The sequence below is a fragment of the Haemaphysalis longicornis genome, unplaced genomic scaffold (assembly GCF_048455015.1).
Source record: "Haemaphysalis longicornis isolate Haplotype H1 unplaced genomic scaffold, Haemaphysalis longicornis Haplotype H1 scaffold_3, whole genome shotgun sequence".
NCBI lineage: Eukaryota > Metazoa > Arthropoda > Arachnida > Ixodida > Ixodidae > Haemaphysalis > Haemaphysalis longicornis.
Genome location: NW_027526335.1, coordinates 903025 through 928872, shown reverse-complemented (window position 1 = coordinate 928872; position 25848 = coordinate 903025). Strand labels below are relative to the sequence as shown.

The following is a 25848-nucleotide window of genomic DNA, read 5'->3' as shown; positions in this document are numbered from 1 at the left end:
CTTCTCTCTGGTTTCGCTAGTTGTAGAGCGACGTGAGTGAATTTAAGTGACGTCGCATGGGTAATCGTTGTGGGTGCCGTTTACAGCTTTGCTTTCTAACCAAATTAACAGGGTGGATTGGCGCTACTTTTTTTTTTTCAAGACATGATTACGATGTTCTTATATTTCTCCCTGCAACGTTTTGTTCCCCAGATATTTCGTTGATTACTTCTACAAAACTGCCCACAAATACGACAGTCTGAAGAATAAGAAAACCAAGGGTACAGACTTTGTCAAAATTTTGTGGGCCACGGCGACCGTGGCCGGAGCAGCCACGCGGCCACGCAGCGGCGCTCCGGCTGCCGCTTCGGCTGGTAGCGCGGCTAAAGAGAGCGAGGGGAACTTTCCCCCTTGCCTTGGTTGTGTGCCTAGCGCGACAAGAGCAGTGCGTGGCATTTCTTTTCAGCGCAGGCACTTCGCGCCGGACATACGAAGGCAAGAGCGAAAGTTCCCCTCGCTCTCTTTAGTCGCGCTACCAGCCGATAGCGGCAGCCGTAGCGCCGCTGCGTGGCCGCGTGGTTGCTCCGGCCACGGGGCCCACAAAAGTTTGACAAAGAGTGTACATAAAAATAAATTCCGCAGATCTAATGCACACGTTGTAATCTTAGTAAATTGTAACGTTATCATCTATGCTCATGCTCAGGTTGGTGCACATGCTCACGAATTCAGTGCTCTAGTTGCCTAAGTAATTCAGACATTTCTCATTGGCCATTCAGTGCCGCGACACACGAGCACCCTAAACACTCACTCACAATGCGAAGTTTCACTATCTGGGCACATGCGCTGTAATGCGCCTGTGGGTGGCAACAGCTGACTTGCGGAGAGAGTGGTAAGCGTAACCTCAGCGGTCTGTTTGTGTTTGGCGTGGCTGCTTTACACCTTGCTTTGCTTTTGTGCACGCATACGCGCTGGTGTCGCGGGTGATCACATCACCTACTAGGCGGGATACGACGACGAACTCTAAGCCCTGGAGCATTGACAAACAGAGCTTCGCTTTAAAAGCCTGATAATTTGCCTGCCCGAACTTGTGCTCATTCCAAATGCAGTACGACATGGGGTTGGGGTGCCCCTGCTGTTAGAGTATCGTGTGCTACTCTTACGTAATCACCTTGGAGACGTCACGCGAAGCAGGGGAGCATGGTGGCAGCTGTCCAAAACGTGACAAAAAAGCTGCTTTGTTTCCTTTCTTTCCACGGGAATGATGGCAAGCTGCTGAAAAGTCGAAAAGGTCTAACCATATCAACGTCTGTAAAGCTCTTTCTCTTATTTAACAGCCCGTAACGTCCGGGATGATGCTAGTTTAGTCCTTTTTATCAGGGCTTCCGGTGCTGCTGTCCTCAAGGTTTCAGCGGTAAAACATGCGAGGTAAAAGAGCACGCCTGCCGGCCCAACCCGTGCCTCAACAACGGAACGTGCGTGAAGAAGGACGACTCGTTCGAGTGCGTTTGCCCGCGCGGATACGAAGGGAGGACGTGCGAGACGGACGTGGACGACTGCGCTTCTGCGCCCTGCCTCAACGGCGGCACGTGCGTCGACGGGCTGGCGTCGTTCACGTGCAGCTGTCGCGGCCCCTACGCGGGAGCCACTTGTGCGGCAGGTGAGCGTACACTTTCGCAACACGAGGCGCTTTGCGGCCTTTTGGATGGACCTTAACCAAGATGTGCCGATCTCGGTTGTTTCGAGTGATTACTGAAAGGGAGCAGTTTGATTAATTGGTTGATTGTGGGGTTGAACGGACCGATGCTACACATGCGCTATGACGAGCACCGTAGTGAAGGGCTCCGGAATAATCTTGACTCCCCGGGGCTCTTTAACGTGCGCCCAAATATCCGCACGCCGGCGTTCTCGCTGAAGAAGCAGTCTGAACATTCCATGAGCAACTGCTCGTTCACATGATGTGTTTCGTATGCCGCATTATCGATGATATGAAGCTATATGCCGACCTCTTCCATGTTAGATATATGTTGTTTCAACTATACTGGGCTGCTAGGTGCAGTAAAGACAAACCATTCCTTGCGACAGAATAAATTTTAAAAAATGATAAAATACTCGGGTTGCTTAAAGGGGCCATGAAGACAAAACACAAGTTTGGATCATTCAAAAGACTGCCTCGTTAGAATCATACTGACACCACTTTTATCGTAAACTTCGCTGAAGTGAGCTATATATTCAGGAAAATAGGGAATGACCATGCGACCCACTCGCTCATTTCCCGCAACAGAACCTATGATGTTATAGCAGCCAGCTCTGCGATTGGCGGAAGACGGCAAAAGCAGACACAAATTATGCAGAGCTTATAAGCTTGCCTAACGAGCTATTTGCGCTTAAATTTAGGGCACATTCTTTTTAAAGCAGTAAGAATGGTGGAACAAACATTGGGAGTTACGAAAGCACACGTAAACATAGAAGTACCGATGCGTAATGCTGTTGGTACTGCGTGCACTGTGCTTGGTTTAGCTGCACAGGAATGCGGCTCCTTGGGGTAGTCTCAAACGACACTGGCCGATTGACGCAAGCCACAGTGTATTACGTGACCATATTTGTCGATCAGAGACTATGTTTCACGAAACGATTATTTTCTATCTGAACAAAAACAAGCCAGGTTCAAATGTGGTCAAAAACTAACCAGAGGCAGAAAACGGTGTGCAACGGTATGGTGGCGCCATCTAGGTTAACTTACGGTAAACAAGGCTTCCCAATAGGCTTCAGAGCGGTCGGTTACTGTGATGTCATTGCAGACCACAAAAACACACGATTTAGCTTGAAAATCGAAATATTCACCTAAATTCATTAATTTCTCATTGAATAAAACATCGTTTGCATCCGGACAAGCGTCGGGGACGCTATAAAACACGAAATCTTTCGAATAAAACAAACTTCTATTCTGTCTTCATGGCCCCTTTAAGGGATGCGAAGAATATAATTATGCAGTCGGCTGAAACCACCTGCGTGAGGGATTTTTATTCCCGTTTGATAAAACAAGAACGTATCGTGTGAGTAGTGTGAGCATATTTTTACGAGCTTCAACTGACGGCACCTTTGGGCAAACCTAATCCCGACGCATGTGGAATTAGAATAAATGTCATTGCGACAACGGACCACACCCCCGCACTTGCAGACGTAGTCAGGAACAGCCGCATGAGCCAGTCTTGACAATGCAGCTCCAGAGAGAAGCGGCCGCCCAATAAATTTTCCGCTCACACGAGCTCACCTTTCCTGCCACGTTTCCATCCCCACCACCCCTCCCTCACACTCGCTGCAGCTCCCATGTGCCAGATTCTGCGAACACATACCTTCCCCCATTTAGCGCCACCTGACCGCTCAGCCGCGTGGGTCTCTGGACACCCACTCTCTTTGTGAGTGGGCAGCTTCCACATACCCTCTCTCTGGGAACAGGCCCTGGGGAGCCCAGACATCTCCGATCAACTGTTCGCAATGTCGCGCAGGCCTTATGAAATTTTGCCACCCCAACCCCCTTCCTAATCCCAGAGACAAATAAAGTTTCTTCTCTCTCTCTCCCCAGTGCTCCCGTCCAATTTCACGCTGCACTTCCCGAACGCCTCTGTGCTGAACTTCGCCAAGGTTGCCGTGAAGCGCCACCTCCGCGCCGTCACGCTGTCCTTCCACATGAAGACAACGCAGACCAAGGAGCGCGGTACGGTGGCCTCGTATGCTTTCGTCCATCCCGGCACAACAGAACTGCAAGACAACGCGCTCACCCTCTCGGACCCCAACAAGCTGCTCCTCTACATTTTCGGGGAGAGCTACGACACGCAGACTGTCGCCAAGTAAGAGGCATTCCTCTATGCACATGCCCCACACTTTATGGTTGCGAGAGCGTTCTTTGTCTACTTCTTCCGGTTTGCAATGGTGCGTCTCGCCTCAAGAAAAAAAAATGGCTCCAATCGACGACGTGAAGGTGGTTGGAAAGCAAAGCTTTAAACGACACCCACAACAATTGCCCATGCGACGGCACTTGAATTTATACACGTGGCTTTACAAAGAGCGAAACCAGACATTCTGCCAGCCGTTGCGTGGAATTCGTGGGAGCGGCGTTCCGAACGCAGGAGCGTCGGCCATGGCGGGGCTAGAGCGGTTGATGACGCCGCCGCTGTAGACCGGGCGTGAGTCAGAAGTGAGAGAAAACGGAGAGGAGGAGCGTCCTTCGAATGGTGAGACAACGCAACCTAGCCATCCTGATGTGCTAGCTTGGGGCTACAACACTGCGCGACACAAGCGCAGACAACACCGAAACAATTCGGCATGTGAAATTACTGATTCCAATTTATACCGATTTAAACTAGTTAGTTTAGTATGTTAGAGAATTTCGAGAAAGCTGGGGGAACTTTTATAACCGCTATTGATCAGAACCAGTCCCTCCTTTCGCCTTTTGTAATAATTGTTAGAACACTACCGCATTGGTATTCCTTAATTTAGAAAATGGAGTCCCATTCGTGGCAAGCAAGGCGCAAAAGGTAGCGTTTCTCTCGCGGCCAGATGTCTGTATGTCGTTTGTATATTGTTTTCCCGTCCTGTAAACCAATCCTTAACGCATCTTTTCCGTACGACCATTTAATCGTTTGTGGGTTACCCTGGAGGTACTGTCGAACAAATTATTCAAGCCGTGCGAAGGAACCTTAGAATGGACGCGAAGCACGCGAGAACAGGCCAAAAACGACCATCGCTAAAGCAGACGACAAAGCCGTCCCTCCAACGCGCCCTATGGTGCGAGCTGCGCGCGGGGGACGCTGGGTAATAGCGCCCTATCGCCGTGCCATCTACACTGTGCTCCCGGAGCGAAAACCACCCTCCCCCTCCTCATCCGCGTTGGGAGTTTGTTGTGCCATACGTCACAAAGGAATCGTTGGCTGGTAGAGGTAGAAAGCTATAATTCGAAACGGAGCTGGCTACTGTAAAACGCCGTTGCCTCCTCAAAATATCCCCTCCTGTAAATAATTGTCGCTCGCAAGGCGCTATCTCGGCTGTGGCAGAGAGCCAACTGTATGGCTGTGACAGACAGGTCCTGTGGATGTGGCGGACAGTCGAAAAACCTGTATTTTACAGCTGTATATGGTGCGTTGTGGTTTGCTTCATTGGAATGATGTCGCATTTCACTGACATTTGGCATAGCGACTCCGCCTAATTTTGTTTGTATGTTAGCGTTCTGGAGTTACGCATCTTCTACTTGTGACCCCGTAAGCACAACTGAAATACACCGAAGATTTCGTATGAGGAGATTCTCAGGCACACAGACTGCTTAGTGATCGGAACCGCGACCTACGGAGTGCAATGGCGAATGCCAAAAGGGAGCTTCGTGCGTCCTCTCGTGCTTAATTTCCGAGCCGTGTCGGAGCTGCGAAAGAAGACACCTGCATAGAAATGCAAGCTGCTGAATGCTGGCGGCAGTGAGAATGGTTTGCACTAATGGCTAACAACTATTTTTTTCCCGGGAGCGACGTTGTTGACTTAAGGACGGGAAGCGACAGCTGTTCCACGTCGGCCTGAAGACCTCATAAGTGGCAACGCTAGGAGTTGCCCTACCCTAATCAGACGACGATGGCTACCAGCGACCGCGCATGAACGCTGACAGCTTAATACCACGCTTCTCCTTTAACTGCAGCGGTGTTCTCTCCCACAGTGATGGCCAGTGGCACCACTGCGCAGTCACATGGGACAGCCTGGACGGGCAGTGGGTCTTCTACTGGGACCAGGAGGAGAAGATTAGAGGCGTCAAGGCGGCTGGCGAGTACCTTTTCGTGGGCATGCTGGTCATCGGTCAAGACCAAGACGACGTGGGAGGCGACTTTAACGGCATAGAAGCCTACTCGGGACACGTGGCTGAGGCACGTACGCATACAGCAACGAGGCAGCTCTTATGGCAAGGAGACAATAGGGGTTCGCTCTCCGGTTTTATCACCACCATCATCATCAACAACAACAACCACTCAGGTCCACTGCAGGACGAACGGCTCTCCCACTGACCCCTAACCACTCCGGTACTGCGCTGCTCGAGTCCACAGTTTACCCCCGAAGTTCTTTATTTCACCCCTCCATCAGAAATTACCCTTCCCCTTCTTTTACACCCATCTCTTGGTACCCACTCGGTTACCCTAATTTTCCGCCGGTTGTCGGTTCGTCTCACTACATGGCCAGCCCAAGTCCATTTCCTTTTCTTTATTTAAACTATGGTATTTTCTACTCTAGTTTGTTCTCTGATCCAGGTAGCTCGTTTCCTGACCCTGAGTGTTTCTCCTACCATTATTCGTTCCACGGCCCATTGAGCTGACGTAAGTTTGCTTGTAGTTATTTAATAATAAGGCGGCAAGTTTTAGTTCAGTATGTCATAACTGGCAGTATGCACTTGTTGTAGATGTTTCTTTTCAGCGACAAAGGGAGCTTAGTTTTGATTATTTGGGAACGCTTGCAGAATGAACCCCAACCCACACCTATTCTGCGCCTGATTTCTCTCTCGTGGCTCAGCACTAACCATCTGTCCGAGGTAGTTATATTCTTTTACTTCTTGTAGCGTTTCGTTTTCTAAGCTGGAGAATACGGTTTTTCATGCTTATTTCTCACTACTTTAGATTTATTCATATTTATTTTTAGTCCCACGGCCGTGCTTTCTGGTTGTAGTTCCTCAAGCAGTGTTTGCATGTGTTATGCAGTCCAGGGCCGTAGCCAGAAAATTTTTCGGGGGGAGGGAGAGGCTATGGATTTTGGCAAGGGGGTAGTTTTTCTGAAAGCAAGAGTAAGTATTGCTTACGTGCTGTCTGGAAAAGATTTCGGGAAGGGTTCGAACCCCCAAACCCCCCCTCTTGGTACGGCGCTGCTGCAGTCCCACTCAGCAAGACTGTGCCGTCCGCAAAACTCAGACGGCTCAAGTTTTCCCCGTTTATCCTTTATCCTATGTTTTCCACCCAAACTTCCTAATACCCCCCTCCCCCCATACATGCTGTGAGCAGTTTTGGCGAGATTATATCTCCCTATCTTATTCCCTTTTGCATCGGGAATTTATCGCTTTGCTTATGGATTGTTATCCTTCTGGTGCATTTCTCATATATGTCTTCCAGAAGCCTTTTGTAGGCCTCCTCTATTCCCTGGTCTTTTAGTGCTTCTAGCACGGCTGTGGTGAGTACAAAATCAAAAGCTTTCTCATAGTCTATAAATGCCATATAGAGGGGTTTAGTGTATTCTGAATATTTTTATATCACTTGACTGACAACATGGATGCAATCCATGGCTGCGTACCCTTTCTGAAACCCAGCCTGCTCTTTGGGTTGTTGAAAACTGCAGGCTATCACCTATGCGGCCAACTATAACTTTGGTAAACCGCTTGTAAACAACTGAGAGTAGGCTGATGGTTCTGTAATTGTCAAAGTTTTTGGGATTTCCCTTCTTATAAGATCAGAATAACGTTGGCGTTTTCCCAAGCTATGGCCACTTTTTTTAGTCTTCAGGCATTCCGAGTCTTCAAGTTTTTATCCAAATCTTCGAATTTTTTTGTATTATTTCAATTGTGATGGGGGTAGTAGTCCGGTGTTTTGTTTCAAATTGATAACAGGAAAGAAACTGTTTTTGTTTGTAAAACCATTCCATAATTCTTTTTTTTTTTTCGGGTTAAATCCACAGATGTCCTATGCAATACTTCAGCTTATTTGATCAGAAGGCATCGCGAGATTCTTGACTCAAACGCGTTAAAATTGGTGTTTGTTTCAAGCTGGTAATCGTGGAGACATTGTGGTTTTCTATCATATAATACTCTCTAAAATTTCGCGTTTGTTTGGAAATGAATCAGTAATGTTGATAGTAAAGGGCATTGATAACTTCTAAGAAAGGAAACATTTTATTCACAAAAATCTGGTCATCAATTTTTTTATACATAATTGTTTACATAGATTATCATCTGCATGCGCAACATGTCGGTCTCCATTCGAGACCTATGCTATCGTTGAACTTATCCCAGCTGGGAGAAAGTTCTCTCGACCAGCTGAGAAAGTTTTCTCTACATCAACGCTTCCGTTAGCTACAGGCTCAACAATATCAGTACAGCACTGCAAGCCCGGGGTAGCAAGCGGTAGAGTCATGCAGTACTCACCGAGTTCGAAAGCTGCGTATGGCGGCCTTGCTTCCAGAAAGTACTGCTGAGAACAGCGGGCCGTCAGCGCGTGATTGAGCTGATCGCTACTTTGAAAAGGCCCATTAGGGGGAAACCGGGTTTAACCCTATTCCCCTGACACACGTTGGGGTGTAAACAGGAGGTAAAATCGCGTTTTACCCGAAAACAACTAACCCTAGTGCCAATCCGTACGTAAAAGAGAATACAGTACATCCGAATGTGCAAACAATCATCGTCACGCTTCTGTCAACATCCCAATACTGCAAGGTGTAGAGTACTGGAACATCGCTCATTTGACATTAGCATAGCTCTCAAACTTCTTATATACCCTGCAAATTGCTAGAATAGGGATCTTAAAAAAGCGCAAGGGCAAAAGAAAATGGCTGTACTCCTTCGTTAACAGCCGATTTACGTCCACTACTCCTTTGTAATTTCAAATTATTTTGAACAGGGGGGGGGGGGAGGGAAGGGGACGGTGAAATCAATTCACAGCAGCACATTGATGCAAGCCACATACACCACTAGAACGAAACCCATGCAGAAATGAACTGTATTGATCGTGTTGAGGAGGACAGATAACACGGGCATACAGATCTTCAAAAACACCGACTACGGAGATGTTCCAGAGAAGGGGGGGGGGCTGAAAGTCTTAGAGACGGGCTACGTTTCCGCACTGGTGTCGACGCTGAGCTTATCTAGAGGCGGGCGCAACAAAGGGTTCTGACCGCATATGGCGGCATGACAAAGCGGTTCTCTCGAAAACTGTGCTCCGTGGGCGTCTTGGTTCCGAACTGAACTGTAGGGGTGTACTTTAAACAGAAATAAAGACGGCACACCCAATGAAAAAGAAACCTGCCGAAGAAGTACATGTAGTACATAGTTTTAGCCAGAAACCTGTAACCCGTTGTCGCTGCCCTTCATCAGCAGCGCTCCTTTTTTGAGCGTAGTGTACTCCGTAAGGACCAGCACATAACGATGCTTCCGACCACGTGCAGCTTAACATGTGGGACTACGCCATGTCGCCAGAGGAGGTGAAACAACTGTCCGGAGCGTGCAGACTGGCTGGAAACGTAGTCTCCTGGCCCGAGATTAGGGGAGCTGCCACCGCGGGCATAGTGTCCTACGGCCACGACGAGCTGTGTGCAGGTCAGTGTCGTCTGACAGCTCGTTTTCTTTACTCGAGGGGTCACCTCAGCTGGAACCGTGTGGCTTCTTCGTTGCGTTCTCAGAATCGCACCCCTTTGATGCAGGAGGAGCGGTGAAGAACAAGCTGGAGACTTCATGCCACAGTGTAGACAGCTCTTTCGGTGACCGTAAGCTAACATCACTGTTTACAAGGATTTGATGTGATTTGACTTGATTAGAGTTCTTGGCCAAAACAAGGGGTGGCTGAAACTAAAGGCGGATGTAGTCTGACAGAGCCCTCAGCCACCCAATTCACTGTACGCAATAAAAGTGGTGTCCACAAATTTGAACAAATTTAATAGAACAATGGCACAAAAGCACCGACATTAAGACGTTTATGGTGTATTATACAAAGCATTGGTCTAAAATGCACAGAAGGACCAAACTGTACACACAAACTTAGTAATTCGCACTGATTAGGTTTCAACGATTACACAACTACGTCACAGTTACGTAATAATGCATTTTAGCTTGCAAATGGTCTTAGCTTCTTCCTTTAGGGGAATATATCGACAGACACTTCGAAAACTTAATTATGTATATCAGTATGGTAGGCGTCTTACTTCAATAAGATTTCGTTAACCTGTTTTTAGACGTGGTTGCTCTGGCATCGAAGTTTATTTTTAGCCGAATGTATTTACTATTTCAGTTTAGTGGAGGAAAGACGGTCCACCCTAGTTCGTCCTTACTTTTGGGATGTGCCGTATTGTATGCCTGAGATGGTAGCCAGAAGATTTAATGTTAAGTTGTTTGTGGTTCTTTTGTTATAAATGGTGTGCAGAATCTTCATGTAGTAATTCATTTGGTCAGCTCGAAGGGCCAAACACACGCGCGGAAAATGACGTGTTTCCGCGCGCGTTTTGCCTTTCCGGAATAAAATCCGGCAGCGGCCACGATGATGGCTACAGTTTTTGAAGAGGGAAAAAAAGCCTGTTGAACCGCGTCGTTTTCTGCACACGTGTTTGACCTTCTAATGAAAAACCTTTCCCGAAATTTGTGATGCAGTGTCGTTTCTGCCAGTGCCATTATGATTTCTGTGCATGGGCTGTCTTGATCAAAGTGTCTACATGCGCAGGAATGAGCTGCTCTCGAAGCGTAACGTCTTGCAGCAGCAACCCATGTCAAAATGAGCAGCCATGCGTCCGAAAGAACGACGGCTCATCTGAGTGCGTCTGCGACGAGTCATTCGAAGGAAAATTCTGCCAGTATGGTAGGCACCATGTATTTTCTTGTCCCATTTTCTCCACTCAGTCTTCTTGAAAAAATAGTGTTCGCCGGTAGCTATTTTCTTTACGCATGTTGGTATCTATGACTTTATTTACCTCCTGAAACAATTTTCTACAAGTAAAAAATTAAAAATGCTGCCAAGCACCTTATCAATGCACCGAAAGCCGTAAATCAACATGCGCTTCCTAAATGTTAAGCAATCCGAGTGCACGTGTCCGTGCGGTGAGGACGCCATTGGAAAATTACCTCAGCATGACAGAACGCCGAGCTATGCTGCCATACAAAATCTGCACCCCCTCCCCCTCGCAAAACCAACTGCCCTGTCGCCATGGCGTGTACGTGTCGCCTCTGGTAGCTCTCGTTTCTTTTCGGCAAGAAGACCCACAAGCTCCGCGCACGCAGCTGCTGTACTGAAATGACGCCAAGGGTTTACGTAACTTCTGGAAGCTGCGTCCCTCTTAGTTATATTTTAACGGCTGCTGTTGAAGGCTCGCATCAGTAGTAGCAGTAACATCTACAATAGTAGAAGTAGAGTTGAGCGGGAAAATTAAAAACGCGGTAATGACGAGGGAAACTACTGAAGCATAATTCTCACGCCTATCTAAACATTACTTGTAAAAAAATCACTCATGCAGACGCGCCAGTGATTGGCTAGGATTTTCTTCTTCGACACCAAGATTACTCCCGCGCTCATTCAAACATAACAATTTCATATCGTCGTATAAGGTTTCCTTTCGTCACCTTGCACCCTAAGCGCTCTTTTAGACTGACAGCAGTATGCGTATTGTATCCCGGTATTTTGTTTGACAGTTCGACAGAGCTTTCTATTCCTTTGTAGATGCAGCCTTCTTAAACACAGACAGTATACATATATGGTCCGAATAGATTTGCCAAAGAACGAAATCTAAACAATAGTTGTAACCAGCATATTTTTTCTTAACCCAAGCGATCGAGCAAGGATCTGTAGTGATTGACGAGCCAGGATTTCGTCTTGCAGTTCGATGCGCGCCCCCTTCCGGCAACCGCCATCGCTTATCGATGCAATAAATTTGCAACAGAGGGAGACCTCTAAAATCGTCATTGTCGTCACGTTTGACGGCACACTTCATGGCCCAAAAGCTAAACAAGAATTTGTCGGGTCCACTCTCTCTTGGGCGGCCGGAGCACCACCGACAGAGTTGAGTTTCCCGCTCCTGCAACGGTCTGGATGCAGTGCGCACAGTGAAAGGTGGCTAAAGTAGTACACTGTAGCCGTGACGCCACCACCTCACCGTGCGATTGCGGCGCCGACCAGGGTGCTCTACCTAGTGGCGGATGTGTACTTGGGGCCTTAATGATGATGATGATGATAATTACCGTACTTACCCGATTCTAACGCGCACCCGATTTTCCTGGCAAAAAAAAAAGAAAAAACTTGCACCTCCAATTGTAACACGCACGGAAATTGAGCAAGAAAAACGAATGCGAGAGAACCGGGCGATTTATTTCCCGAAGTAATCTCACTCATCTCACTCCTCGTCGCTCTCCGCTGACCACAAAATCTCGTCCTCGGTGCCGTCAAGCGCGTTCGCGATGCAACACTTCTGAACGAACGTTCAACTATGGTCGATGGGATCGTGGCCCACGCCTCGCACGCCCATCCCGCGAGCTTCTCCAGGCGCTCACGCTTCAGCCGACCGCTTGTTTTGAACGCGTGAGAGCCGCTGCTGCCATTGCTGTTATCAAGCGCGCAAGTGGAACGATTTGACGATTTGATTGAACGCCGATAAAAAAGCCTAGGCGCCTGTTTCCTGCGTCCAAAAAATCGTTTTTAGAAGCTTTGGCGCCCTCTTGAGATGGCGATGGCGATGGGTGGGACAAAATGTCCGCTGTTTCGGCAGTTTCGGTTTCGTATCCGATTCTAACACGCATGCAATTTTTCGGCCTATTTTTCCGGAAAAAAGTGCGCGTTAGAATCGGGTAATTACGGTATTCCTGTTTATTATGCTTAAATTTTCGAAGCCCATGTTATGCTATCTGATCACTGATCAATTACACATAATTTTGCGGCTTCCAGAAACTAATTTTTTGGCTTGGTGTCTGTCATTATATAATGGATTTTATAACGCGTAGAAGCTGGTATCGTTTGATTGCCTGTCCATCACAAATTCACAACTAACCGAAGTGCCGCGTCGGCCTGCACATGCCATAGAAGTGTATTTTCTTACAAGCAGTTTTTATTAAGCCTTTAAGGTTTTAGTTCTATACGCATAAAAGTGAACAGGACGTATGTATTGCCGCAAGTTGTAACCAGTAAAGGTTTTTCCAGCAGTGCGGCGTCGATCAGAAACCCAATCGCCAGGTTCTCGCTGATTTGGCAGGTGGCTCAGCATGGAGATGGTGTTGAAATTTTCGGAGATTGTTCCTGAGTGACGAACTCGAAATGTTGTTGATACGATGAAGGGAAGTAAAGAATTTATGTACAACTATATATGTTAACAAAGCGGAGTGCATGAGTAATTAACGAAAAACTTGAAAACTGCTGTTAGACTGCAGCTCCAAGTGCCTGAATACCCCTTGAGCACCCTAATCTCCAACTCTTCTCTCGTATGCTCCAATCGAGCGATAACGGCAGGGCCTCTTTTCCCGCCGCAAGATCTGTCAAATTGTCCGCAACACCCCTGTGTCCTTAACTTCCGATGCCACCGTCAATCTGCCCCTCACTTAGGGGTTTATGAATTCCAACCCTAGCATCAACGGTCGCAACCACAAGTCTCACCGGCAGCTGCCTAGCTCGAATGCTCAGCCAAGACCCTTCTTTAGGGCAAAAGCTGAGAATTTCATTGTCTCTACAATGCCCTTTCTCCTCCTGTATATATGGGAGGGCTCAAAGTCCACGCAGGCAGCTGTCACTCATGCACATCTGCCAAGCAATTAGCCGCCATGGATTACGGGCCAAAATCCTGTACGTTACCCGCCCACACGAGAAAGCACGCGGCTGTTCAAACACAAGCCGCCTGTGAAGGAGGTTGCGGGAGGGGGGGCTCGGACCTACCGCGCAACGCAACCTTGCTATCCCAGCATGGTTTGCACGAAGACGATAAGGAGAAAAAAAATTACACCATCTTCCCGTGGGGAACCCTGATGAGGATGCGAAGCATCGTGGCGGTTCCGTGTGGTTCCATTGTGTTGCCGTTATGTTGAGTGATCTGGTTATTACTAGCGCCAGAGGGAATTCCGCGTCCGGGTCCACACCGGTGCAAAAGGCACGCAAGTGCTGTTGTGTTACGGTGAGTAGGCGGTGGTTCTCGAAGCGCCGATACTCGTCCATCATGTTCTTGTCGATGTTGTCTGTGGTAGAATCGGTAGTCTCCGTCAGCTTTGGTGAGGTAGACCCGCCGCGGTGGCTCAGTGGCTAAGGCGTTGCGCTGCTGAGCACGAGGTCGCGGGTTCGATTCCCGGCCGCGGCGGCCGCTTTTCTAATGGAGGCGAAAAGCAAAAACGCCCGTGTGTACGAGATTTCGGCGCACGATAAAGATCCCCAGGTGGTCAAAATTAATCCGGAGCCCTCCACTACGGCGCGCCTCATCGCCTGCGTTGCGTCGGCGCGTTAAACCCTACAATCAAATCAATCAAAATCAGCTTTGGTGAGGTAAAGGTTGTTGACATTGGTGCACCGGCTGAGAGCAATGTACACGCCCTCCTCTTCGCAGCTTTGTCTTCTCGTTCTTCTTCTTCGGCGGTTCCCCTACGGGAAGATGACCATGGTGGTTGAACGCGAACCTATCTCGTGATGGATTCTTTGGTTGGCCAATCCCTAGGGGCATCCTGCCACAACCAGCATCAGAGGCGCTGCGGACGGGGTTGGTTGAGCTGCATGGCGCGTGGCGCTTCCCGCCACACCTTTCCCACGGGAAATTCAGCATCCCTCTCTAAAGTTTTCAGTTCGTCGTTTCCGTTGACGTTCAGCTTCGCGTGCCTTCGTTGTATCAGTAGCTTCTTGACGTAGTTTGAATGAGTCAAGGACATCAGGCGCGTTCGTAGCACTTGCTCCTGTCCCGGATTTGTAGCGCAGTGGGAAGAGCACCGCGTACCTCCCGTTGCGGCTAGAGAGTCGTGGGATCGAAACCGGGCGCCGCTAACTATTTCTTTTTTTTTATAGTGTAATATCGCGGAGCTGTGGGTGTAAGGAGGAGAGTTGCGCATGCGCAGTGGGCGTGTGGACGGCGCCGCCATCAACGACGGAGGACCAGGCGAGCCTAAGAAATGCTCCGCATTTAAAATGTCGCTTTTTGGGCTGGGAGCGGTCCGCTTCTTGCGTGGGCTTGCGCATGGCCGTCGAGCTTTCAGCGGCGATGAACTCCGCTGTGATGGTCCGCTGTGAGGGCATCAGACAACAGTTTATTAGGGATAGAATGCCCCTGCTCACCCCCGCGCTGCTGCTGCCGTCGGTGCCGCACAACTGTTACAGCAGTCAGTAGTTCGTTCTCGATCGGTCGGATCGTCGTTCGGTCGTCACTACCAGTGGAAACACGCTGAAGCTCCTCGTGTAGATTCGGGCTCTACAACGGAGTCCAGTCTCGGTCCTGAACGCGTCTGCCGCGTCCACTCCTTCGGGGGTTCCTCTCCTCCTGCCGCCGTGCCCGTGTGGGACCGGATCTGCGGGCCGCCCTTTGTTCCGCGCCCTCTGCCGGATCATTCCAAAGCGAAAAGCGCCCACGGGAACAAACAGCTGTTCAGCTACCTCGACCCCCATTCGAAGAGTCGAGGCGAGGGGGCCGAGGGATTGCCGGAGAAGGAGCTACCGTATTTGCACGATCCTAGGGCGCACCTTCTTTTGCTAAAAGCTAGCCTTAAAATTTGTGTACGCGTTACAACTGGGCTCAGAACCGAAACAGGTTTCAAATCGGCCAGCAACATTACCATAGGCAGAAGTCCTCCCAAACTCGAACTCAGTTCAATCAATCCGTGATCCGTGATCCTTCAATATCACGTGAGGGAATTTCGGCGCACTCATTCCTGAATGACATACCTTGATCAGCTGTTGCACATTTTTCTACTATTGCAATTAGCCCGTCACACGTAGAATTATGAAGGTCAAGACAAGCTAACTCGCAAACAGCTTCAATGTTTCCCACCATAGTTTTATTGCCTGCAGGAGCTGGATAAGCAAGTTTACGAAACACAATTTATTTTTGGCTGTCACAGTTGCACGCGCAAGTAAAATCTCCTTCTAGGTAAGCAGTATCATGTATTTTACGACTGCGCGGTCAAGCCGACGTCCAAATATTTTTTCAGATTTTCCTGCGCTAACCTATCCGCGCGGTACAAACGGTGGCGCCTTGTAATCGTGCAAATATGGTATTCAGCTCCCCACGGCCCGTCGACTCAGCCCGACGAGCGCGTCAACCCACCCCCTACCTGCGAGTCGAACGGACTCGCCCCGGCGGCTTTTCAACACACCGCGTCCGCCTATACATGAGTGCATCGAGTCCAAAAAACCTGTTAATTTCAACTCAACGCACCCTCGTCCGGTCAATGTAAACGGGGCTTAAGTGGACGCAGCTTTCGTCGTCCCGAAAGAAACCAGGCGTTGTTTTTGTTTCGTCTGGCGCCAACGCCTGAGCTCTTCCCACCGCCTAGGCCTACTGATTTCCCAGCTCGAAGGGAGACACTCAGGACGGGGCTGTCCCGGCGGCCTGTGCGTCCACACGGAGTGGCGTCTCGAGATCACGCGACGAATGCAGTCGCCCGGAGGTGCAACTTCCGCTACGCTTGTTGCTGAGGCTACACCACAGAGGCGCGGGTTGAAGCCGAACGACCTCGGGAGTGGCCTACACAACTTTTCAACATTTAAATAACCATACGCTGACCCCTGCCCCAGGGGCAAGTGCACTTCAGCATAAAAAATACACAGGTTTTGCGCTGATCAAGCAGCGAACGCCAAAGAGAAATCTTCGCGGTGTTTCGCATCCGCGTAGAAGGCGACGGCTGTGTCGGCACCCATTCCGTGGCATTGTTCAAAACAGAAGTACGGTTCTTGAATCACACATGAACGCGCACACGTGTGAAATGAATGAGGCTTCTCCTTTTCTCTGTTATGTTTCAAGGCTTTTAGATGCGACGCTGAGAGCATCTCTTGTCGTCGGCCCTGTCCTTCCTGCGTGCGTCCGTCGTCTCGCGAGGGGCATTGGATTGGATTCGATTGGCTTGGCTTGGCTTGGCTTGGCTTGGATTTGGATTGGATTGGATTAAAGTGGATTGTGTTAGATTGTGTTGCGTCATAGCCGCGGCAGACGCACTGGCGCCGGCGCGTGCCCAGGTGAGAGTGAACACTCTCAAAATCTCTCTCACTCCGCCGGTGGGCGGCGCTGCGCATGTGCAGTACTCTCTCTCTTCGCGGTCTCCTCTCCTTCGGGCGCGCTGCGCATATGACCGGCACGGCCGCTGGATGAAAGGCGCACTGACGTGCGGCCTGCCGAGTGCCTCCAATGCGGCGTGAGTGCGCCTAGATCCAGATACTGCCACCGCGACGCCACCGTTCCTGGACGCGTATTCCCAAACCATATCCCGTAGGGGCCCAGGCCGACCACACCCCCTAAGCAGGGGCGCAGCCAATGAGGTTAAAAAATTGCAATTTTTTAACCTCCTTGGACGCAGCACCATGACGTCTCTACCTATGTGTGCGCGACTTCATGCGAGGTGGATTTTTTCTTTTTCCCCCTCCCCTCGTTTCGGCTGCTTTGCTGGTGGTTGATGGTTTCGCTCCGCGGGCAACTTCTGTTGTACTATTTATATTTTTATTCCTGCAATTCCTTGTTTATACATTTGTATACTTTTTGGCTGTGGCACAATACTGGCGAATTAAAAGGCCAGACACTACAGAAATATACATATGTGGTAGCTAAAAATGCGTCACAGGAAACAGACACAAACTGCTCATCTATACCCATTAGTAGATCTCTAAAAGTGACAATTTTTTGACGCTATTTGGACTCCGAGATCACTATCGTAAAAATAGTGCGCCAAGGAGGTAACTTTTTTACTTAGTTTTATCTCTGCTGCGACTACCGTGACTTCAAGCTCACGGGCAACTACTCATTAGTCCCAGCGAAAAGAATATACGCATCTGAGTGAGTAAAACACTGCATTAAATGAGAGGCCATGGGACCTGGGGGAGCAAGGATGAGGAGAAAAGGGGAAGGTCACAACTCGCACAATGAACACTGTTGCAGTCTTGGGGTCCTAATTGCAAAATGAACGCATTAAAGTCAGTCAGTGGCAGCAAAACGCACAGTTCAAACTTAAATGTACAGTTCACACTGTGGAAAATGCGGTTCACACTGAAAACAGTGCACGCTGCAGGCAGTTCACATTGTATACCGAACGGGAAAGTCGGCCAGGCTGCTACCCCAATTTGTAGAATCCGTTTTCAAGGGCGTACTCAGTAATTGCTTCTAGTGCGGTGGGATCGTCACGGACCCGACTAACATGTTCCTGTTCAGTCGCAGAGGCGGGACCTAGAGTTAAAAGCTGGTGGCGATTACGGTCGAATAATGGACAGAGCCAAATTAAGTGGTAACGATTTGGTAGGGAAGGCATCACCGCCATTCGGATCCTGCTGGAGCTGCCTATTTATAAATAACGTATCTTATGCAGCAAAATCTCTGTGTGCATGAAGCACAAATTGTTAAAAATAACTAATCGATATTGGCAACAGCGTGAGTGGTAGCACGCATGATTACTGATATCAAACTCGGCCTGGTGCCTTCAGTGAAGAGACTGTGGTCAATAGCCCTGTACAGAAGACATATATCAAACTCCTCGAGTACTTCAGTTGCTGTACAATCCAACTATTACTTAGCCCTTGGTTGGTATGTATTTTCGATAATGTTTCCCTAAATTGTTATGACCAGCAGTGTAAATTATGCAGAATTCATGACCGAGTGTAAAACGTGTACGTTTGAGCTGGTGTCTTTCTTATCAATGTATCACCCTTGCAAGAACGATTCACACCTTCCCTTGCTGTTAAGAAAATGTCAATGTTTTCCTTAGTGGCGCTGTTCCTGATAAAGAATAATGCAATTAAGTTAATGTTAACGAAATTTAATGTAATAGTGCTTATGAAAGTGCCAAAATGTAGCAGCTCGTGCAGCTGTAATATTTCGCAAAAGTAGGACAGTTTGTAAATGTAGTCATGGGTAATTGGCTGCCTTTCTTGTAATCCTTACCTGCAGCACCCAATCATGTTTTGAGCTGTGTATATAGTGAAAGAGCACCCAACTCAATTGTATACCCTTCTGTGTGCTGTAGAATGAGCTTTCAATGAGGTTGTTTGCTTTCCGGACCGTGTATAATTGCCACATGCTCGTGAAAGCGTCCATCCGCGCACGCGCACTTCGAGCACCGAGTCGAGCGCTTATTTTGGAACACGATCGGAGGTCAGCGTCAATTTGCAGGTGCGCCAGAAGAGCGCGGAGAGATCAGGGGCTCAGGTACAAAAGGTTAGCTTCTACCACATGTGCGTCAGCTTCCCCAGCGCCGCAGGCCAGCCCCGCCCACGGGGCGAAAATCGGCCGCCTGCCAAGCAGTCGAAACGAGAGGAGGGGAAAAAAAGAAAAAATCCAACTCGCATGAAGTCGCGCACATATAGGTAGAGACGTCACGGTGCTGCGTCCAAGGAGGTTAAAAAATTGCAATTTTTTAATCTCTTTGGCTGCGCCCCTGCTTAGGGGGTGTGGTCGGCCAGGGCCCCTACGGGATACGGTTTGAGAATACGCTTCCGGGACTGGATGTGGTGAGCGCGGCCCGCGGGACGCCGGCTTTGGGGCCGCTAATTTGGAAGTGTGGGCTTATCATTGGCGTTCCACGCACCACACAAGTCATATACCAGCACTAATGTTACGCCTGTTAAAAGACAAACACGATTAGCTGCGGCCGAGCTTAATTTGGTCAAGATGGAAGTTAAATTCCGTTCGCAGCAGCAGCATTACGCGTTGATAGTGTGCCTTCTGTCTCGCATTGCTGTGTCGTTGTCTCACATCGCCCGGCATGCTCTTTGTGACCCCACGCCAGGCAGAGATTTACGTTTTGACTGCAAGCTGCGACTCCAGAGAATATATTAAAATTCTGGACAAACAGAAACAATGATTTTATGACGGCGCATGTTATTTATGAGTGCCAACACTTCTCAATGTTTAAGACATAACCAACTTTTATGTAGGTTTTTCCTCGTGCACTAAATAAAACACCACAATTCGTATTAATCTCACGGCACATATGACTTGATTACACGTTGTTTAGTTATGAAGTAATACTAATATCATAGCTATGTCGGCCCTTTTTTTATTTTGACAATGCAGCGGTTGAGGGAAACCGGGCTCGGAAAAGTGTTCGTCTGCAACCGTCGCCACGCGACTGCTTCTTTCCTGGAAAGAGTGGGGTGGGCCCGTGGATATTTGCATCGGGATAACCTGTAGTGATTTATTTATCCCTGTATGTGACTAGCCTGTTTGTGAGATCTCGTAACGTGTGCTTGTTCTTGGCTTTCCTGCGACGTCTTGTGTGGTGATGATGGTGGTTGTGGTGGCGTCGTAGGCAACATCGGTTGACCAAAGCTCGAGCGGTTGCGTGGGCCAGTTCATTCCCCTGTAGGCCGCAGTGGGCCGGAGTCCATATCAAAAGAATTTTTCTTTGGTTAGTAGTCTTCTCTAACAGAGAGGCTGCTGCAGGGGAGATCCTGCCTTTCGAGAAGTTAAGAATGGCGGACTTCGAGTCGCGAATGATTGTCGTTGCGCGGGTAGAATTTATTTCAAGGGCTATGGCCATTTCCTCGCCCTGAGTGGGATGTTTGTCTGGCGTGGATGCTGACGTCACCGTGACGCCGTCATTGCTGACGGCGTCACGGTGACGTCATGGCGCCATGGCGTTGAGACAAGGCGTTGAGACAATCGTTGAGACAATCGCCATGGCGTTGAGACAAGAGCCGCCGTTGTAGTAGTCGGCTGCGTCAACGTAGACAATCTCCCGTGGCTCACAATGGGTTCGGAAACGTTTGTCAAGGGATCGTACTCTAGCTTGTCTTCTTTCCACATTTAGCTCTGGATGCATATTCCTTGGTCGTGGCGGGATGCGAATGTATTTTCGCGATTCGTGTGGGAGGTCAGCTTCATTTGGGAGGGAACTTCCACTTCGGATTCCTAGTGACTGCAGAATGTGTCTTCCCGTTTTGCTTTTAGATAGCCGTTCTAATTGGGCTGTTTTTTTCTTATCACCGAGTGAGGCCGCTGACAGCTGGAGCCCGGGGCTGCAGCCCCCGTAGCCCACCCCCCCTTAATCCGGCCCTGGCTCCACCACCGCAGATGACAGGAGTCGGGTGTCACCGGTGAACAAAAGCGGTGCGCGGGCGGCTGCTACGGCAGGGCGGGTGCCGTCTCGAAGCGTCCTAAGGTGGATCTCAGCAGGGCCATCACCGATTCTACGCGGTGACGTGCAATTTGCTCAGTTTTTTACTCACCACACGGTGAATACACAAGCGAGGTCAGAGAATTATACGTGCGAAAGGGAATTTCATTTTAACATTTACTTCTTCTCCAAATGTCAACATGACTAAGTTTTTTTTGTGTGCGTTCACATTTTCAGCAGCCGTCTGAAATAGCAAGACCAGAATTGTGCAAAGCTGACCTTTTATTTCCCCTCAACGTATTATCTCTTTCTTGCATTGTTTCACGTCGTTTCCGTTTAATTTGCAGACGTTGACGAGTGCCTCACAGGAAAGCACAACTGTTCCGATGTATGCATCAACAAACATGGCTCATACGAGTGCGCTTGTCCGGAAGGCATGTTTCTTGGCAGCGACAGCAGCACCACTTGTTTGGGTGAGATTTAATAAGCTCAAAATTCTTTACTCCAGGGCTAGTTAGCAAATCGCTAGCGATGCACGAAAATTATGCCCAATTTCTCATCTCCAGTGTCGCTAAATCTCTCGCCAGGCTTTATCATAAAGATAGCATTTCTTTCCATCGGTTTCTATGGCAGCTTGTATGCCTGGTACAGCTCAACACCGCGTACGTTGCTCTAAATAACACCTAATCATTAAATTTCTGCCACAGAATTCGCAATGACTCGTGCATACCAAGGAGGGAGCGCTTTCTCAGGCCGACTTTTTGGAGAGCTTTTTTTTACGTGGACCTTTACTTACACATGTCTCACGTTTGCGCAAGTGCTCCAGTGCTCTTGCATGTGAACGCGTACTTTTTCTTCGCGTAGGAACAGTGGGCTAACTAAGGTGCCAGAGCCTAAATATTTTCCGCAACATGCTTGATCTAAGATCTTTCTATCCGATTCGTTGCAGATTCCAGTTATTGTGAAGACGAGTTGTCGGCATATGGTGTAAGTATTTCAGGAAGCGGGAGTTTCTCAAATTAGTCATGATTTCGCCTGCCACAGTTTTTCAGTGCGATGGCAGTTACAAGGTCCGGAGCAGTATCCATCTGTCAATTTGTAACATGATATCCCCTTCTCACTGGCTCTTCGTTCCCAATTAACGCCTAGACACGGGCTGCTCATGACCTGACGGGAGCTGTGGAGGAGGAAAGGGTGAAGGTACTTGCTCCTCTCCATCCAGTTTCCTGGAACGCGGAATTTTCTCCTCGTGCACAGCTTTCTAAACACGGTAGTCTTTCTTGGGCTACTTGAATCCGAAAATTTTGGTTGGCCTATCTTCGGTCCCTCTTTTTAGCCTTCTGGCCAAAAGGTAAAGGTATACTTGAACCAGAGGTTCATATAGGCAAAACTTACCCAAATCCCCCAGTCTGGTCGCAATGCTCACACTTGTCAACACTTCTCGGAAAAAAAAAAAACATTGGGCATATTTGAAGCTAAACATGAATAGATAAGTGGTATTTGCAGTGCTCTGTTAAATCAATATACATGGTTCTTTAATTATTGTGATAGAAAATGTAAAAAAATATACGCGTTGAGAACAACGTTTTCACCAAAAATACGAAAAGAGCACGCGACGAGTATTGCCCACGGGGCGGCGTTCCGTGATCGACAGTAACGAAAGGCTCTAATAGATTGCGCGTGAGCAGTGGAACGCACAAAATGTCGTCGAATTTAGCTAATCTTATTCGTGCTTATCATGGGAGGAGCAAAACGGGAAAAGAACAGATTGACAGATAGTGCGGGCGGGAGAAGGGGCCCTATTCTCGACTGCACAAATCCCCAGGGAACTGGGGAATTTGCCGGAAGTCCTTTCTGATTGGCTTTCAGTTTTTGGTCACGGGCTTCCGGTTGACAAAGCGGTTGTGTGCGCTTTCGTAATTTTGACGTTTCATGAGGATTACTGTCAACAGTTCTAAAGTTTGCCGTATTGCTCTCTACGTGAAGTGCACAATTCTTAGCGGCCACGAAAAACTAGACTGAATGCACCGGACATGACAACGTAAGCCCGTCTTTGCTATTCAACAACGCGCACTCTCACAACGCGCAACAACTTTGCTATTCAATACACGCACTCTCTGTGATTGGCTGAGAAGGCGTGACGTAATTTAAACAGTTGGCGGGAACGATCACGTCACGCATTGGCAACTTCACCCTGCGTAAAAGTGACGTAATGTTACGTAACAGCTTGAAAATGGCGGCTGCTTTGGCTGCGAAATATGGAAAAAAATTCCCCCGACCTTCGGCGCCGCGAAATGTCCCCGAATATGCAGCAGGCGCAGTTTCGCATGACGCGCGGTTTAAAGCATGTTTTCTATCGAAACAAATGATAGTTTCGACTGTTTCGAAGTCAGCGATCACAGAGCATACAAATAAAGAGCAGTATTTTGCTTTTATGTTTCGCACTGAAGTAAAAATTATTTGTTTGGCGTAACCGACACATAAGAGGGCAGTACAAACCTCTCCACGACAAGGAGAACCCAATGCATGGCACTTGTCCACACTCCCCCGCGTAGGCTGCTGGGTCACATGATCGAACTCGAGAGAAAAATAACAAGGAAAAGTGACTGTTTCATGCATTACAGCACTGATTGAAGTCAAGCTAAACGAATGAGTGAATCGGCGAAGTCGGTATGCCCCGCGTTTATCTGGCGCAGCGCTTCCCTGCCCTTATGCGTCATACAAGCGATGGTCGCGGCCGTCCCTTTCTGTGATCACGCCATCAACTTGTAACATAGCAGCAGACGACGGCGTGGCGGCGGTGGCGGCCGGGAGGTGATAACGCAACAAAGCTTGCATTGAAGCAGAGAGCCCAAATATGTTACTAAAAGCGATTGAAATAAATAAATAGACACGGTAAAAAAATTGTGTGATGTTCTTTAGCTCGACATCCGCCTTTCACTTGCTTTTGGATCAACGTTACTAGATCGCCTTGGGGTGTTGATGCCAGTGTTGACCCACAGAAATGTGTTTCTCTTGCCAGCCTCAGCTACCGTCCTAATTTTTTAGTACATGTCAAGTGTTTTTATATCTTTTACGCGCAATATTTGATAACTTGGTTGTAATCTTTATCAGTGAAGCGTCAAAATACACTGCTTGTCATCACAGCTACACGTGCATCACGTCACTGATTTCTTCCATTGTGCTTACGCAAAAAACATGGCGAATTGCCTGGGAATTTGTGCAGTGGATAATAGGGCTCAAGACAGCGTTTTTCGTGGTACGGGCGGCAGCTGACTGTCGTCTTTAGACGACATTGTCAACAAAGTGACCTGATACGAGGCCAATTTTTATAGACGAGACCTGGTCTTTCTTGGGCAACTTGAAAGTGAAAATTTTGGTCCGTCTGTCACTCGATTCAGCCAGCCGGTCAAAGTCAATGTTATCTGCGCAATAGTCTTACATACTCACAGCTAAATCTAAACCTCTATGTCCGGTGTTAACGTTGTGTCAACTTTGTTGAACAAGAAGACATTACGTAAACATGAGCCCGAAAATCAATACATGAGTAATATTTGCAGTGTTCCTTTATTGAAAAATTTACAGCTGCTTCGTTTGTACGACAGCAAATAAAATACTACATCAACTGCAGACAACTGTCGCCGGCTATTGCCCTCGCTACCTGGTGGAATACTAAAAATCAAACGGCAACAGCAACAAAAGGTTGCACTAGATGGATTCCGCGGTCCCCTTGGAACGGTCGTGGAGTGGAGCAATGTGGTTCTATAAATATTTAGTAGGGTGCTTCGATTGATGCGCGTCCACACTGTACGGCAGCGCTGGCATCGAGGCACCCGACTTGGAGCAGTGGAACGCGGTAAATTTAAATTGACTTGAGCGAACTTCTAGCCTGTTATCTTGGAAGGAACGAGACGGGAGAGAGATGGCCCGATGGACCTTCCACCGGCCGCAGTGGCTCAGTGGCTAAGGCGTTGCGCTGCTGACCTCGAGGTCGCGGGTTCGATTCCCGGCCACGGCGGCCGCTTTTCTGATGGAGGCGAAAAGCAAAAACGCCCGTGTGTACGAGATTTCAGCGCACGATAAAGTTCCCCAGGTGCTCAAAATTATTCCGGATCCCTCCAGTACGGTGCGCCTCATCGCCTGCATTGCGTCGGCGCGTTAAACCCCACAATCAAGCAATCATGGACCTTCCAGCAGGCAACCGCGTTCACTCTAACCATAAGGTGCCCTGCTCCATGAATCCCCCTGGCCTCCCATCAAGCACTAAATATGCTCAACCGGCTTCCTTCAAGGTAGCCATAAAACGGAAACAGAATTTCAACATCCGCCGAATCACGGCAAAAGCTCTTTTACAGACGCTATCAGCATATCTGCATTTTAAAGGGACACTGAAGTGAATTTGTCAAGCTCCCGTTTTTGCTTGCACTGCGTAGACTGGCTCAAATTAGCACACTTTTCATCGTTTATCCGGTTGACAAATCGGTAATTATTTTACAAAGCGCGAAAGAAGAAAAACTACCATGCGCGGTTTGCGGCGGCCGCACCAACTAAGGCTGTGACGTTGAGAGGAGGGGCGCCGTGATTGGACCATGCCCAAGGTTAGCAATCAAACAAGTTTCGGTTTCGGTTTCGGTTCTGTAAAACATAACCAATGGCGTTGTTGGATGGCCATTCTCAATATCTCAGTAATCATCGTACCGCGCTTCTGCCATGTTGGCGGCTGTAAAATGCACAAGATAAGCCTCCCAGGACGGCTTGTAGTCGTAGCATTCACTAGCCGAGACCTACGCAGTGCATGAACGCCCTCCGCGTACCCGCAGACGCCCAAATGTCATGCGCTCTTCCCCAGATTTGGAGCTTGCCTCCCTCATGCCTGTATCGTACAAAGCGTGTTCGCA

The 25848-nt window shown here is 48.7% G+C and overlaps 1 protein-coding gene across 3 annotated transcripts in view; it reads left to right on the top strand.

The window, feature by feature from the left end:
- The window catches only part of LOC144173832 (sushi, von Willebrand factor type A, EGF and pentraxin domain-containing protein 1-like), a 214332-nt gene that overhangs the window by 131414 nt on the left and 57070 nt on the right, over window positions 1-25848 (top strand). For 2 of the 3 annotated variants that reach the window (XM_077702093.1, XM_077702091.1), the window contains 8 exons: window positions 1357-1636; window positions 3563-3827; window positions 5678-5882; window positions 9151-9301; window positions 9385-9468; window positions 10416-10550; window positions 21298-21423; window positions 21900-21937. In XM_077702093.1, coding sequence (XP_077558219.1) covers window positions 1357-1636; window positions 3563-3827; window positions 5678-5882; window positions 9151-9301; window positions 9385-9468; window positions 10416-10550; window positions 21298-21423; window positions 21900-21937 — 1284 coding nt within the window. The remainder of the gene's footprint in view (window positions 1-1356; window positions 1637-3562; window positions 3828-5677; window positions 5883-9150; window positions 9302-9384; window positions 9469-10415; window positions 10551-21297; window positions 21424-21899; window positions 21938-25848) is intronic. The other variant, XM_077702092.1, reaches the window with a different exon arrangement.